The 15,016-nt window shown below is 39.7% G+C and overlaps 1 protein-coding gene across 2 annotated transcripts in view; it reads left to right on the plus strand.

The window, feature by feature from the left end:
- The window catches only part of sntg2 (syntrophin, gamma 2), a 41,382-nt gene extending 29,314 nt beyond the window's left edge, over nucleotides 1-12,068 (plus strand). For both annotated transcript variants that reach the window (XM_048973941.1, XM_048973942.1), the window contains 6 exons: nucleotides 28-141; nucleotides 1,433-1,504; nucleotides 4,707-4,916; nucleotides 10,110-10,202; nucleotides 11,403-11,513; nucleotides 11,693-12,068. In XM_048973941.1, coding sequence (XP_048829898.1) covers nucleotides 28-141; nucleotides 1,433-1,504; nucleotides 4,707-4,916; nucleotides 10,110-10,202; nucleotides 11,403-11,513; nucleotides 11,693-11,821 — 729 coding nt within the window. In that variant the 3' untranslated portion in view covers nucleotides 11,822-12,068. The remainder of the gene's footprint in view (nucleotides 1-27; nucleotides 142-1,432; nucleotides 1,505-4,706; nucleotides 4,917-10,109; nucleotides 10,203-11,402; nucleotides 11,514-11,692) is intronic.
- Nucleotides 12,069-15,016: the final 2,948 nt, after the last annotated feature.

Raw genomic sequence — 15,016 nt, forward strand, 5'->3', positions numbered from 1 at the left:
TCATCCTTTGAATATGTTCCGTTTCAGATCATCCACATGGGATGGGTGTGTGACCACTTACAATCCAGCGACTCCCCACCTCACTGCTTCAAGTTTCTTGCATTAAAAGGCTCCTCTCTCTACATCTTCAGGACCCCCCCAGTAAGATCAGTGCCGGTCAACCCATTACAGTATGTGACATTGGCGGCTGCCTAGGGCGCCGTTTTCGATGGGGGGGGGCAGATTTGCCTAGGGCTCCCCAAGGGCTTTTACTGGCACTCCAGGTGCCCTCTGCTTAACATTTAAAGTACATGCTTTCCGAATACCAATAGCTCAAATGCAATTTAAGAACCTGAAATATATATTACTAGCTAAGAGCACAGTGATATTTTAAAGATAATCCATCTTTCCTGTACGTGGCATTCTGCTTAACATAGTTTCATGAAAAACCCGGGAGTATGCTACCAGTATTTATTGATTACGTTGACATTATTCATTGCAAATTTAAACAATATTTCTAAGAAAATCACACCATTTAAGGCTTTTTAAAATTTTAGTTTAACTGAATAAAGAGAATTCATAATAATCCTGAATGAAATCATTATTGCATTTTAGGTAATTGAATGGTGATATAGAATGACCATTCAGCATATAAAAATTCAACCAAAACAGCATCTTTTCATAGTTCAGCAACTTAGAATGTAAATTGCAGTTGTCATCAACATAAGTAATGGCATCTACATCATATACTTCTATGAAAATACAGAACTAAAGAGGATAACTCACATTTCCCTTATTATCTATACATTTGACCCATACAGTGCCATTAGAAACTAGTAGGTGAGTTGAGATGACATAAACATTTCATCCATAGACAGTAGCCAGTAGAACCAGCAGATGAAAGTAATGGTCAGTTGCTTTGTAACTCTGGATTATGTCATATTCTCTTTAACAAACATTTTCAGGCCAGGTGAAGATCGCTGGCGGGTAAATGACCTTCAGGAACTGGGTCTTTTCCTGCTCCTTAAGCTGCAGCTTTGGCTCTGCGCTTTGGGTGCTTTTTCTGCTGAGAAGTACATTTTCATCCCAGTGTTAGATCTTTTCAAATCTGACCCAGGTCTTCCTCAAGGATTAGCCCCTTTATAGCCCTGTCAGGGCTCCCACTTCCCTGGGTATGAAAGGCGGCCATATTTCACAGCAGGGATTGGTGATGCACAGCACTTTGCACTGGGTGCCACAAAATCACTTGTATTTCAGTATATTCCATGGTCAGGAATCCATGTGCTTTCAGAATTGTCTTCTAGCACTAAGTAACAATACCACATATGTCAATGCATACTGAGCACTACTCATATCAATGCAATTGTTGACTTTTTGAATGTGTGTGCAAATATATATATATATATATATATATATATATATACTGTATATATTTTTTTTTACTTCTTTTTAGGTCAGCACGTTGGAGTGGGGACGAGCTGAGGCGATTCACAACCTCTGTGAAGTTCTCTTTAAGACTCACAAGGTAACAAAGAACAGTTTTCCTGTTCCAATTGGTTAAATGATTTAAGCATTAGGTTTTGGGCATTAGTTTACAAGGGCAGACAATAGCAGCCCTGCCTTGGAAGCACATTCCAGTGACCTGATTGTCAAATGATATGAGTATTCACCTGTGTGGGAAAAGCAGGGATTTGCTGCAGGACAAAAAAAAAACTTATTAAACCCAAACCTGATTGCAGTACACTTTACATCACAGACCCAGAATAACCTGTTTTGAAGGTACACATTTCCTCTATTGCCTAGAGATAAATATGATGGCAGTGAGTTATATATGTACAATTTAACGTTGATATCCAGTGTAGGAAGTTGTTTTACTGTGTACTGTCTACTTTAAAAATAAATTCCGAATAGTTTACAGTTAAATAGCTTATAACATAAATTCCAAAAAGCAAACTTATTGAAAAGGGATTTTTGTAGTCTTAGAAAACATCTCCGATAAGGGCAATATGTCAAACTCTGTTTATTATCAACTATATTGATAATCCTTTGTCAACTTGGTCAGTTGTACATACACACGTGGACAAAATTGTTGGTACCCTTCAGTCAATGAAAGAAAAACTCACAATGGTCACAGAAATAACTTTAATCTGACAAAAGTAATAATAAATAAAAATTCTATAAAATTTAACTAATAAAAGTCAGACATTGATTTTTAACCATGCTTCAACAGAATTAATAAAAAAAAAACTCATGAAACAGGCCTGGACAAAAATGATGGTACCCCTAACTTAATATTTTGTTGCACAACCTTTTGAGGCAATCACTGCAATCAAACGATTCCTGTAACTGTCAATGAGACTTCTGCACTTCTCAGCAGGTATTTTGGCCCACTCCTCATGAGCAAACTGCTCCAGTTGTCTCAGGTTTGAAGGGTGCCTTTTCCAGACAGCATGTTTCAGCTCTTTCCAAAGATTGAGGTCAGGGCTCATAGAAGGCCACTTTAGAATAGTCCAATGTTTTCCTCGTAGCCATTCTTGGGTGTTTTTAGCTGTGTGTTTTGGGTCATTGTCCTGTTGCAAGACCCATGACCTGCGACTGAGACCAAGCTTTCTGACACTGGCCAGCACATTTCTCTCTAGAATCCCTTGATAGTCTTGAGATTTCATTGTACCCTGCACAGATTCAAGACACCCTGTGCCAGATGCAGCAAAGCAGCCCCAGAACATAACAGAGCCTCCTCCATGTTTCACAGAAGGGACAGTGTTCTTTTCTTGATATGCTTCATTTTTCCGTCTGTGAACATAGAGCTGATGTGCCTTGGCAAAAAGTTCAATTTTTGTCTCATCTGTCCATAGGACATTCTCCCAGAATCTTTGTGGCTTGTCCACATGTAGTTTGGCAAATTCCAGTTTGGCTTTTTTATGACTTGTTTTCAACAATGGTGTCCTCCTTGGTCGTCTCCCATGAAGTCCACTTTGGCTCAAACAACGCCGGATGGTGCGATCTGACACTGATGTTCCTTGAGCTTGAAGTTCACCTTGGATCTCTTTAGAAGTTTTTCTGGGCTCTTTTGTTACCATTCGTATTATCCGTCTCTTTGATTTGTCATCAATTTTCCTCCTGCGGCCACGTCCAGGGAGGTTGGCTACAGTCCCATGGATCTTAAATTTCTGAATAATATGTGCAACTGTAGTTACAGGAACATCAAGCTGCTTCGAGATGGTCTTATAGCCTTTACCTTTGACATGCTTGTCTATAATTTTCTTTCTAATCTCCTGAGACAACTCTTTCCTTCACTTCCTCTGGTCCATGTTGAGTGTGGTACACACCATGTCACCAAACAACACAGTGACTACCTGGAGCCCTATATATAGGTCCACTGACTGATTACAAGATTGTAGACACCTGTGATGCTAATTAGTGGACACACCTTGGATTAACATGTCCCTTTGGTCACATTATTTTCAGTCTTTTCTAGGGGTACCATCATTTTTGTCCAGGCCTGTTTCATGAGTTTTTTTTTTTTATTAATTCTGTTGAAGCATGGTTAAAAATCAATGTCTGACTTTTATTAGTTAAATTTCATAGAATTTTTATTTATTATTACTTTTGTCAGATTAAAGTTATTTCTGTGACCATTGTGAGTTTTTCTTTCATTGTCTGAAGGGTACCAACAATTTTGTCCACGTGTGTAGCTTGTAACGTCAAGCTTGTTTTTGAGAATGCCGATGGATTTATCTTTACCATAGAGATACAACAACAAGGCGGACATTGTTCTGTGAAAACCGATACTTAGTACTTAGATCAATGTAAGACGTTGTCATGGAAATGAAACAATAAACGCTTTAGTGGCTAAGATATTTACAGTGAAAACAAAGATTCTATTGTGTATAACCCTGTTGACTATAACGTCTGACATAACAATAGAAATTCCTTGTTGATAGTCATTGCAACTGTGAAGTCCGTACAGTCTATGGGCTTTACTCCACGCTGATGGACGATGCACATCTTTAACGGTTTTGTGCTGTAGGCCCTGGTGTATATCTGAGGCATGAAGGAACAAAGACGGGAAACATGTGACCTACTGATTGTTTGCTGCCAGGAAATTGTTTGAAGCTCTTCCAGAGTATTTCGTTCAATATTATACTACAGGAAGTTATCAAGAAGGGTTCTCTAATGTCCCATGAAGGTCCTGAAGGGAGGGGTGTCTGGCTTGGGTGGAAGACAAGCTGTTGTGGTGCAGTTTGCTCACCAAATAAATTATGAGCGAAAGCACAGGAACCTCCTCCCCAGGGAGAATAAAGAGATCTGTATTGACTTGAAGAATACAAGTACAATTCTGCCTAGTTTTTATGGCTGAGGATATATGAGTGTCTTGTTTAATTTAGATGATGTGTGTACCTGACTGCAAGGCGCCCCTGTAAGAGGTGTGCATGGGCAACTCAGGAATACAATGTTTAAGAAATTTAAAACTTTTCTCACTCTCTTGCTCTTGTCCAACATACTTTTTAGACAGTGGGCTGTGAGACATCAAATTGCAGGTAATTTGTGACAGATTAATATATCTAATAAATACACAAATAGATGCACATTTACTTACTTTCATGGCCACATGCTGAATAGTAAATTTGAGTTCCTTCCATCAGGACTTCTCAGAAATGATTGTTTGAATAGTCTGCTAAACAGAATATTAAATTACATGCCGTTCTGTTTACCCTTTTCCACAGCTCTGGATTGCAGAGGACTGTTGGATCCAGTCAAAGCTTCAGCTGAGTCACCATCACGATTGTGAGTCACAGAATAGTAAGCCTTACAGCTTCAGTGTCCTGCTGGGGCACGGCCAGAGTCATTCCTTCAGTGTCGAGCTGGGCAGTGATCTCACCATATGGGAGAACTCCTTCCAAAGAGCGGTATTCATGGAGGTACAGAGAGCAAGGGTACGTGCAAATTTACTTTGTCTATGAGGATGCGAGAGATTTTTACTTGAATATGCCATTTACTAGGTTCTCAAACTTCTGACGTTCGCAGACCAGACTCTACGTCATATAGAAATTCAGTGAGCTGGTAAAACGACCTGGGGGGTGGCAGCAAATCGATGGTGGATTTTGACCATTTCCATTTTTTTAAGATGTGAACAAAACACACAAATTTGAGGGGTCTTAAAAAAATTGAAAAAATTAGCCAACCTCTCCACCTAAAGATTTTCGGATGCACAAATAAACCCGTCCCCAGTGTTCCGCAACCCATTTGAGTTTGGGGTGTGGACCAGATCCAGGACTACCTACATATACAATATATTATCCACCCATCCATCCATTTTCCAAACCGCTTATCCTACTGGGTCGCGGGGGATCTGGAGCCTATCCTGGAAGCAATGGACACGAGGCAGGGAACAACCCAGGATGGGGGGCCAGCCCATCCCAGGGCACACTCACACACTATTCACTCACACCTATGAGCAATTTAGCAACTCCAATTAGCCTCAGCATGTTTTTGGACTGTGGGGGGAAACCGGAGTACCTGTAGGAAACCCCACGACGACATGGGGAGAACATACAAACTCCACACACATGTAACCCAGGCGGAGACTCGAACCCGGGTCCCAGAGGTGTGAGGCAACAGTACTAACCACTGCACCACCAGTGGTGAGGTATATTATTTATTATTTATTTGGATTTACGTACACAGATGGGGAGTTTTAAACTGCTTTTTTACTTTTACTTTTAAACTTTATACTGATGCATGAAAATGTAAATTTAATTTATTTACTTGGTCATTATATTTGTATTGCTGTGCATCAAAATACAACAGATTAAGATGAATTACAGGAAAAATATGGCAACAGTAAACAATAGCATTGTATTTCTTAATTTTGTCGTGCCTTAGTTTTCTGGTTCAGGAATCGCGCAGATGGCAGTGTGTGTTTTCAGGGTCACACCGACAACTGAGGCAGATCATTTAGGGCAACATCCAATTCTTATGAAGTGTGGCGGTAAAAGAGGCAGCCCTGACATCCTGCTCAGAGCATACGGCGGGGCCGTCTGTTAGCGCGGGGGCCCAGAACTGGGGCTGAAATTCTGATCTTAGCTGCAGCTGGTAGGTGGGGTTGGGGTGAGGAGGGAGTGACATGTGCTTACTTGGGGAGGGGGCCGGACAGGGAGACGCATGCTGGATGTGCCGATGGGGTCTGGCGGCGCGGGAAGGGACGTGAACAGAACAGACGGCAATAAAAGTCTGGAGGCCCTGGGGCAATTATACTTCAAGCCCATAACTAGTATAAATAATACAATGGAATGGAGCTGTCAGATGAGATTTAACTCATTTCAGCAAGAAAAAAAATATGATTTTCCTAGATTGGACAATTCCATTCTGCTTCACAACGTACTAAATTTTTGCAGTATATTAAATGAGCTCAGGGCTGAGACGCAGAATGAAAAAAATATGATTTTCCTAGATTGGACAATTCCATTCTGCTTCACAACGTACTAAATGTTTGCAGTGCAGTTCAGAACATTTCCAGGCAGCATAAATATTATGGATAGGTTAAATATTTTTATATTCCTTGAACTGTTGTACAGAGGGGTTAAATCTGAATCAGGGGGAGCCCCATCAGGTAAATAGTGGGGGTGGGGTGGGGGGGGTTGTTAATAAGCTGCTCTGTGCAATACCAAATAACTTTTTGATTTCTCAGTTTATTTTTTTGAGTATTGCACACATCAAACGAGGGCCAGCACAGTGGTGCAGTGCTTAGCACTGTTGTCTCACACCTCTGGGACCAGGGCATGTGTCTGTGTGTGTGGAGTTGGCATGTTCTCCCTGTGTTGTCGTGGGGTTTCCTTCGGGTTCCCCCCACAGTCCGAAACATGCTGACTTTAACTGGAATTACTAAATTGTCTGTAGATGTGCTTGTGTGAGTGACCGGTGTATGAAATTAGTCAAAATCCAACATGTGATTTTTAGCACAGAACTGACCTTAAGTTTCTGCTACATTTTGGCACATTAACAAAAAAGTTAACATTGAAGGAGGCAGACTTGTGTTCCGGCAGAATGCTCCATGGGTATTTAAATCCTGGTTGTACTATGAATTGTCCTCTTGTAATATATTATGAGTAGCTGTGATGACATGTCAAAGCTCGTAATTCTAGGATCGGGATTATTTCTGATTATTAATTTTAGAATTAGCAAATTCCGGAAGTGGTAACACCAGCGGGACATGAATCCTGGTGACTGAAAGGAACAGAACTGAAAGTACATTTATTGGAATTTTTTATAGTAGCATGTACAGTATTCCTAGTTTATGAAAATCTATTAGTTAAAAGCATTGACTGGATCTGATAAGGATTATGAGTGTTGTTTATGGCTCATACGATATGTATAAGTGGATAAAAAAGACTAAAAAAAGATTGATAAAAAGATCATTTTTAATCAATGAAAAAAGCAGGTTCATTCCTGACTACATATCACTGCAGTATAAGAATGTTTAATATTATAATATTTTGAGGCTCTTACCAAATAACGAGGAGATTTAATGGAACATTAATCACTAGCATCAGCCATAGGAGCTGTCATATCACCGGCGCTGAGCTCGGTTACTGTTACTAGCAGCTTGAATTTATAAACCAATCAAGCATGTTTCTGGCAGAATATTTTATTTCCTTTTAATAATACGTACTCTATGCCACTGCATTTTTTCCACAACTGAACTGAGGTCTCTGAGGAACATTAAAGAAATATGTGACACAATAGCTTGTTTTCAGAAAAACCTAATGAGTATTCTGCTTGTGAAAGACATGGGAATTAATCCTTTGAAACTCTGAAAGAAACCCACAATGAGAAATGAAGCCGACAAACAGAAGCCAACAGATATTTTAATTTAAAATGCAAACATATTAATGTTCTTCTCGTGCTGGTTATTAGGGTCTGGCATTTGTTAGTGTGAAGAACTCCTTCAGTGTGCTCTGAAAGAATGTTGAGGAGAGATAATTAGTGAACAAATCAAAATTCAGTTGGAAAATGATTATCTGGATGTTTTGTGTTTCTCCACCTTCATCCTAAAATCATAAAGTAAACTTTCTGAAATTTGACTATTACTTGAGTGATCTTCTTTATTATTGTTACTTATATGCATTGTCAGTGTTATAATTACTGTTTCTGCACTATGGAAACTTTTAACGGTTTGTGGAAGCATATAAATCCAGAATTAGAAAGCAATCGTGTTTTCTTAATTAACTTTGCCATAATTGCAAATAAGTATCACTATCCTGGCTGTATGTAGAATTTAAGGGAACAAAAATAATCTCTATACAACACAGCATCTGTCTATATCCATCTTTCAGCTGCTTCTAATACACAGATGCAGAGAACCTTGAGTCTATCCCAGGATAAGGCAACAGAAGACCCTGGATGGGATGTCAGGTCTAGGCAGGACATGTACAACATATCAGCACTGTTAATTAACAGCCCATTTTGGTATGAGTATCAACAAGGGAACATCAAACTACTGCTTCCTGTTGCTGTATTTTACACGAGTGCCTATATAAAATTATATATAATACACACCATTACATGGCTAACTCTAAAATAGTGTATGTGGTACAGAATGGGCCGTTTGACGTCGGCATCCTCCTTCCACAGCATCACCTGGAGACCTCAAAACAATGTCAAATTAGGTTTGCATTTGCTGGAATACGAGGCACCGAGAATCTTACCACCAAGCCGAAGACAGCGCTAAAATAAAAGGGCTTAATGAAATGGAAAAGCACTATCAAAATCCACCGAAGGCAGAGTATTTTGTTCCTGGAAAACCTTTCCTAAGCCGAAGCTTATGCACTTTCTGTTTCATCATTTACTCGGAAATGGAAAAATCACACACCTACTTGGGGATTTTCTCTCCCCGGATCTCAAACACATTTTCTGCCGAGCGGCTCTTCCTCTGCTTCGTGTCGCTCGGCGTACACGCAGACGATGTGCCACCTCGACCGCGCCACTCGGTTTCCTGCTTCTGTTCACAGCGGCACAGCTTGGCGGGGGAGCCACGGGCTCCCCGAGCAGTGACCGTAATCAGGAGCGTTAGCACATGCTACCATCGCCATCAGTTTTATACCAGGGGTGTGACAGCGAGCGCCATACCTCCAGCATAAATATGCCCTCAGCTCATGATGTGAGTTTACAGTGCCAGCATCTTCCCACAGGCCAGCGACATGCAGTTTAAGAACTGGCATCTCCGTATCGTCTCAGAGACCGTTACCAAACTACGATTTGCGCGTCTCTGATGTTGCACTGCTACCGTTTGCACTATTCTACAAATGCAGTGCACATTTTTCCAGTTTCATGTATTTTTAGCCTTGTACATTTCTATATCTATCCCCATCTTCTTCCACGTTGATCACGTATTTGCATATATTGTATATGATGAAATTAAACATACGAGCACAGGAACACTCCGGTGTTTCTCTCGGCCTAACCCACCTTGCCCTCCATGAGACGCACAGACACCCCTCACTGCCATTGTATATGTTATACCGCTGGCTGGAGTGCTGCTGCATAACATTGCTTTTTTTATTGTGACAATAAAGATTCTTATCTGACTTACTCTACCGATGGACTGTGGTCCCCTGCAGGAGGCACTTTAGCTTATTTTTCGTGTTTCCCACGGTGTGTTTTCCATCAGTGCAGCCCTGATTTAATAAGCAGTTACAGAGAGAATGGATAGTCGGGTGTATTTGATAAACTTATAGGCCCAAAAATGAAACATTTTAAAAATGGTGAGGATTCACTTAGCAGAGCGTGCGTTACTGTATCGTGATGTACGGCAGCTGTGGTGGGTTATAATGTGTTTCCATGAGAACCAAATTGCTCCAGAATTAGAGTAAGGACCACTTCACGCGTGTAGTTTTAGTGGCATGATAGATACTATGTGTCAGGGGATGCAAGGTGACGTTTCCTCAGCGGTCCCCGGATTCCATGCTTACACCCCTCTTACTTCTGGCTAGGCTGAAATTCAGTCTCTCTGTTCTCTGGTTTCTGGTTATGTATCTGAATCTTTAAGTGGAAATTATGGACTGATGTTACATTTTATTTTGCCCCACTTGGTACTTAACAGAAGGATTTTGTTTTCTTTTTTCTAACAGTCAAAGACCTACCTGTGTAGCAACCAGGGAAAAATCCTCTGTTTCACTATAGATTTTGAGTCTGGATTCACATGCTCTGAAAGTAGCACAAAGGTAAGTGATACTTATAAGAATGTAAAAGGCTCATTTTAAATATTTGTATTCAGGGCACTGTTAATTTTCTGCATTAGTTTAAGCACTCTGAGTGCCGTACTTTGTAAATTCTTAATGTTATCATTATCCACACTGACATCATCTAAATGAATTTGATTTTGCGAAGTGATTTTGAAAGAGTGCTACCCCACACCGGCACTGAGGTTGCTGTGTGACACACGGGTCTCTCCTTCTCTCAGCCCCCTTTGTGTTTTCCACCCAGCTGACCCTGTTTGTTCCTCTTCCTGCAGAGTTATCTATGACATCTGAGCCTTTTTAATCACATCCCTCTGTGGGTACAGGGCTCACAATCGGAAAGACAAAAACTTCTTTAAAACCCCCCAGTATGACCCCAGTTGCCTATATAAAAACACGCATATTTTATTTTCCATATAATATACAGCATATATCACAGGGTTAGATTGTTCAAGACAAAACAATACAATTATCGGTGCATATTATGCATTTTTATTTGGATAAAATTACTGGTTGATGAGGAAATCATTTCAATATTATTTTCAGGTGGATTTTTACTCTTAATATTGAGATTGGTGCTACCTGCAGGAAGGAGGCAGGATTAAGTCCAGCTCTGTATATAAAGGAGGCCCAGAGAACACAGATTGCGTTGTGTTCCATTGGCTGGGTGAGACGGCTGGTTGCTCTTGCTCCAGCCATCCTACGCCGACATCTACTGCCTGCTTTGGGAAATGAGCAAATGGCACTGGTCCCTAAGTGTGTTACATTGCTTCACGATGCCTGCAGTTCCAGAGCAGAAGCTAGCGAGTGTCTGACAGAACAGACATCACAGGAGACGTTTCTCTCTGCACGCCTGCTGGATCTGCAGGGCTGTCGTGGGGGGAAACCTGCAATGGACCATTTCATATTCTAGATTGCAAGCTGTTGTTTTTTTTTCCCTGTATCTCCAGTTAAATGTCATTTGGATAAAAGCTTCAAATCTTAATAGAACCTTGGCAGAGGGCCTCAATCAGGAGGCTTTTGTAAGGATGACTAACAGGCTAGGAACTTTTACACATTAATTCTGGAGCTGTAGTTTGATTCCACTATGCATTTCCCTAAGTCGCTATTGGATGTTGGTTTTGCACCAGCTCTGCCTCTAACAATCTGATTTCTCTTTTGCGCCTCGCCTTGAACTTCTCGAAGAATATCGTTTGGAAGTACAAATTTTCCCAACTGAAGGGATCTTCCGACGACGGGAAGACGCGCGTGAAACTCCTCTTCCAGAATTCAGAAAACAAGCAAATAGAAATGAAGGTAAAATATTCTGATTAAACTGTTTTTCTATATATAGTGATTTAAAGAACATTGCATATTTTAAAAAGCAGCACTGTGGTTATACAAAATGCCCATATAGTATTAAAAAGGCAACAGTTTGTCATCTACACTAGATAACACTTGTTTTGCCTGCACCTTGCTTGCCTCCTGCCCCACAGGAGCTGGAGTTTGCAAACCTGACTGCTGTCTTGCACTGTGTTCACTCCTTCATCGCTGCCAAAGTAGCCTCTATGGACCCCGTCTTCATCAACAGTCAGAACGTCAGCAGGAAGCACACACACAGCTAGGACTCAGCAGACTTTTCCTCTGCACTTGTTTCTAGCCGATCTGCTATTTTATTAATATTATGTCTGTAAATATATTTATTCCTTTTTATTTTTGTATAAGTCTTTAAAGATTAGGGAGAAAATGTTTAAAATGAATGAATTTTGGCAATAGGGAGTTTTTTTTATTGATGATTGAAGAATCATTTCAAAATCTGGTTGCATTTTACACAATGACCCTGTAGAAAACTGTAGAGCTACCTAGGATCTGTCTGTGTGGGTGGGGGGGGGGAGGGTGGAATGTGTGTTGAAAGGTTTTAAAACTCATCGAAAGACAACAATTAATAAAGTCTTTCCACTACTGTTTATGCAAATTTAAATGACTGCATTTGTCATTGGCCTAAATGTTCATTTCCTTATTCTGCATTATTCAGTTTACACTATAAAATGTTATAAAACATGCAAAATATTTTAAATTATGCATTTTTTAAATGTAATTATCAGATTAAGCAGTGAAATGATGACTTCTCAGTTAAAACTCTTATCTAATACATAAATAAAGCAGATATTTTAGTTGAATTACATACCTGAGTGAAGGATATGTCCTGTGACATGAATAGTTATCAAAAGTGGTAAGTAGCTCCCAGAGAAAGGAATTAAATTAGTTTGACATCTAAGGCTAAGATACGAAGGGGATTAATCTCAATTATTTTGAATGATTGGTGATTAATGCTTGTAATAGTATGATTTTAGAAAAAAAAATACGCAATAACACCCTTTAATACTCAGTTCATTAAAAAAATGAATGGACTTTAACAGGATAATCACCCGTAGTAGATCAAGTGGGGTCTTTAGAAATATCAAAATCTTTCTGGTCAAACCTAATTAGAGATTAAGGATCCTAATCTTGTCAGACATTAATCTTAACCCAATAATTGCCACACTTGATTGTGAGTTCTTAGTATGGGTTTGCAAAATATATATTTAGTATCATTCATATATTGTAAATACATTTATGTACACACCCATACACAATTAGAAAGGAACAGACACTATAAAGGAAGAAAATTATACTGATTTTTTATACTGATATACTATTTTTTTTTCAAAGTGGTTGTACTGGGGAAAATGGTGAGTAATGTTTGCAAAGACTTTAAAGGTCATTATAAGAGATTTAAAGGAGAAGACTGTTGGATGTACAAGCCAGAGCATATTGAGGTCTAAGTCAAGGCCAATCACAGCAATAAATCACACTGCAAAACAGGAGCTGATTTTTCTTTGCAAGATACTGAGGATAAAATATATAAGGATTGCTTAAGCTATCATAAGAGGGGATCGCGTGTATTGGATCATTTTTATCATACCCTTCCTCAGTTAATAAACCACAACAGCCTAAGAGCTGTTTGAACAGGGACATTTGCACTTTATAAGACTTCAGGTTTTGTCTTCAATGCATATGCAGCACCAGTGAAGATTTAACATATTCTTTAAAAAAAAGCCATGGTGACCATATCTTGCACCTCTTTCCCCGTGGAAGGGTCCTCAGTGTGGCAGCGTAGGGCATATGACCTCGGTCACACCCTGGACAAGAAGCCCGTTCATGACAGAGCAGATACATGGACACACAATGGGAAACTTGGATGCCGTATGGGGAGAGCATGCAAACTCCACACAAGTAGTGTGGGGGTGGAATTCAAACCCCCCCAGCACCGGGACTGTGAGGTAACACTGTAGCCCTAAACCAATGAGCCACTAGACTTAGACTTAGAGTTCGACTTAGACTTTACCATTGTGTTGGAAATATAAGGTTCCTAAGTATAGACATGGTATACCAAGAAACTCAAGGAGCTTTCACTCTTAGAAAGGTGACGTCTGTTGAAAAAGATGATTTGTTGCTCTTGGTAGTGAAAAGTTTATTTTTCTTCTAAAGAATTTAGCTTCTTGAAAGTATTTCTTTTGCATCTCTTATACATAAACAATACAAACAACTTAATAATCAGTCTTGCAGCATCTATTGGCAATTTCTTCAAATTCAAACCTTTTCAACTGCTCTGCCCTCTCTAGATTTTCACCTTGTCACACTTCAACTGAGTTAATGTATGAATCACTTTCCAAGCACAAAACTCTTCTCTGGCTATTCCTTGGTGTACTTCCCCGGGAACCGTTATCAGTGCAACTTTAACTAAGTCATGAAAGCCCACACATCCTCCGAGGTAGGAGCAGTCAATAAGCCGTTTTCTTCCTTCCTGCATTATTTATCATACAATAGAGTCACGCACCACAAACATTTTACCATAGTTTTACAATTTTCAATGTGCTGCTGAGCGTTTATGCCAATCGGTCGTCTGCTTAAGGTGATCAGATTTTGTGTCACACTTATCACACCTATATGGGCAAGGTCAAAATAGTTGTTTTACACAGGAGAGGGTCACCCAGTTTTCATGCAGATTTTTTTTTTGAAGAATTACAAAGCAAATGTATTGCTTTCAGGAATTACATCAGGGGAGCAGGAGAAAAGGACTAAATACATATTTTTAGACCATAATCTTACGTTTAAGTGCATTAGAAAAATACAGATGATTATGAAAGAAAAAAAGCCCTCAGATTTACCAGGTACATTAAATCACAGATGAATCATAGCATGTGTCGAGACCTGACAAAGGCTTCTTGTTTATCCACTTCAGACTGCAGTCATGTACATCAGGAGGATGTGCTCCTCTGACCAGCTTGCACAAGCATCTCCAGTGACGTCAATGAACTTCTAACCTCTCAAAACATTCCTACTAGGCAAAATGCAAAGCATAACAGAAGAGAGCAATTTAAAATGTCCAGATTTGTATATTCATGCTTGTAATATTGTATTTATTCATATTATGAGCCACAAGTCGATACGCTTTTTCTTGTGTTGGTTATTGATACTTATAATATAAATCTGCTTGTTGGAAGCACTCTGGTCCCTGGTATACACTGTGTTGGATACTTCTGCTAGCTGATTTATGAACAATTAGCATGGCTGAATTTTAATGTAATTAGGAATTATGAGAGTTTACTTTCGTTACATTGCTTATTTAGATGTTAATGCCTGGAGAGTTAATAGAAGTAATTGTAATTATTAAGATTAATCAACAATAGAAAAGCCACCTGTTAAATCCATCCATCCATATTCCCAATGCTTTTTCTGGTCAGAGACTGGGTGGCCGGGATCCAATCCCAGGCAGC

This window comes from Brienomyrus brachyistius, chromosome 14 (genome assembly GCF_023856365.1).
Source record: "Brienomyrus brachyistius isolate T26 chromosome 14, BBRACH_0.4, whole genome shotgun sequence".
Taxonomy (NCBI): domain Eukaryota; kingdom Metazoa; phylum Chordata; class Actinopteri; order Osteoglossiformes; family Mormyridae; genus Brienomyrus; species Brienomyrus brachyistius.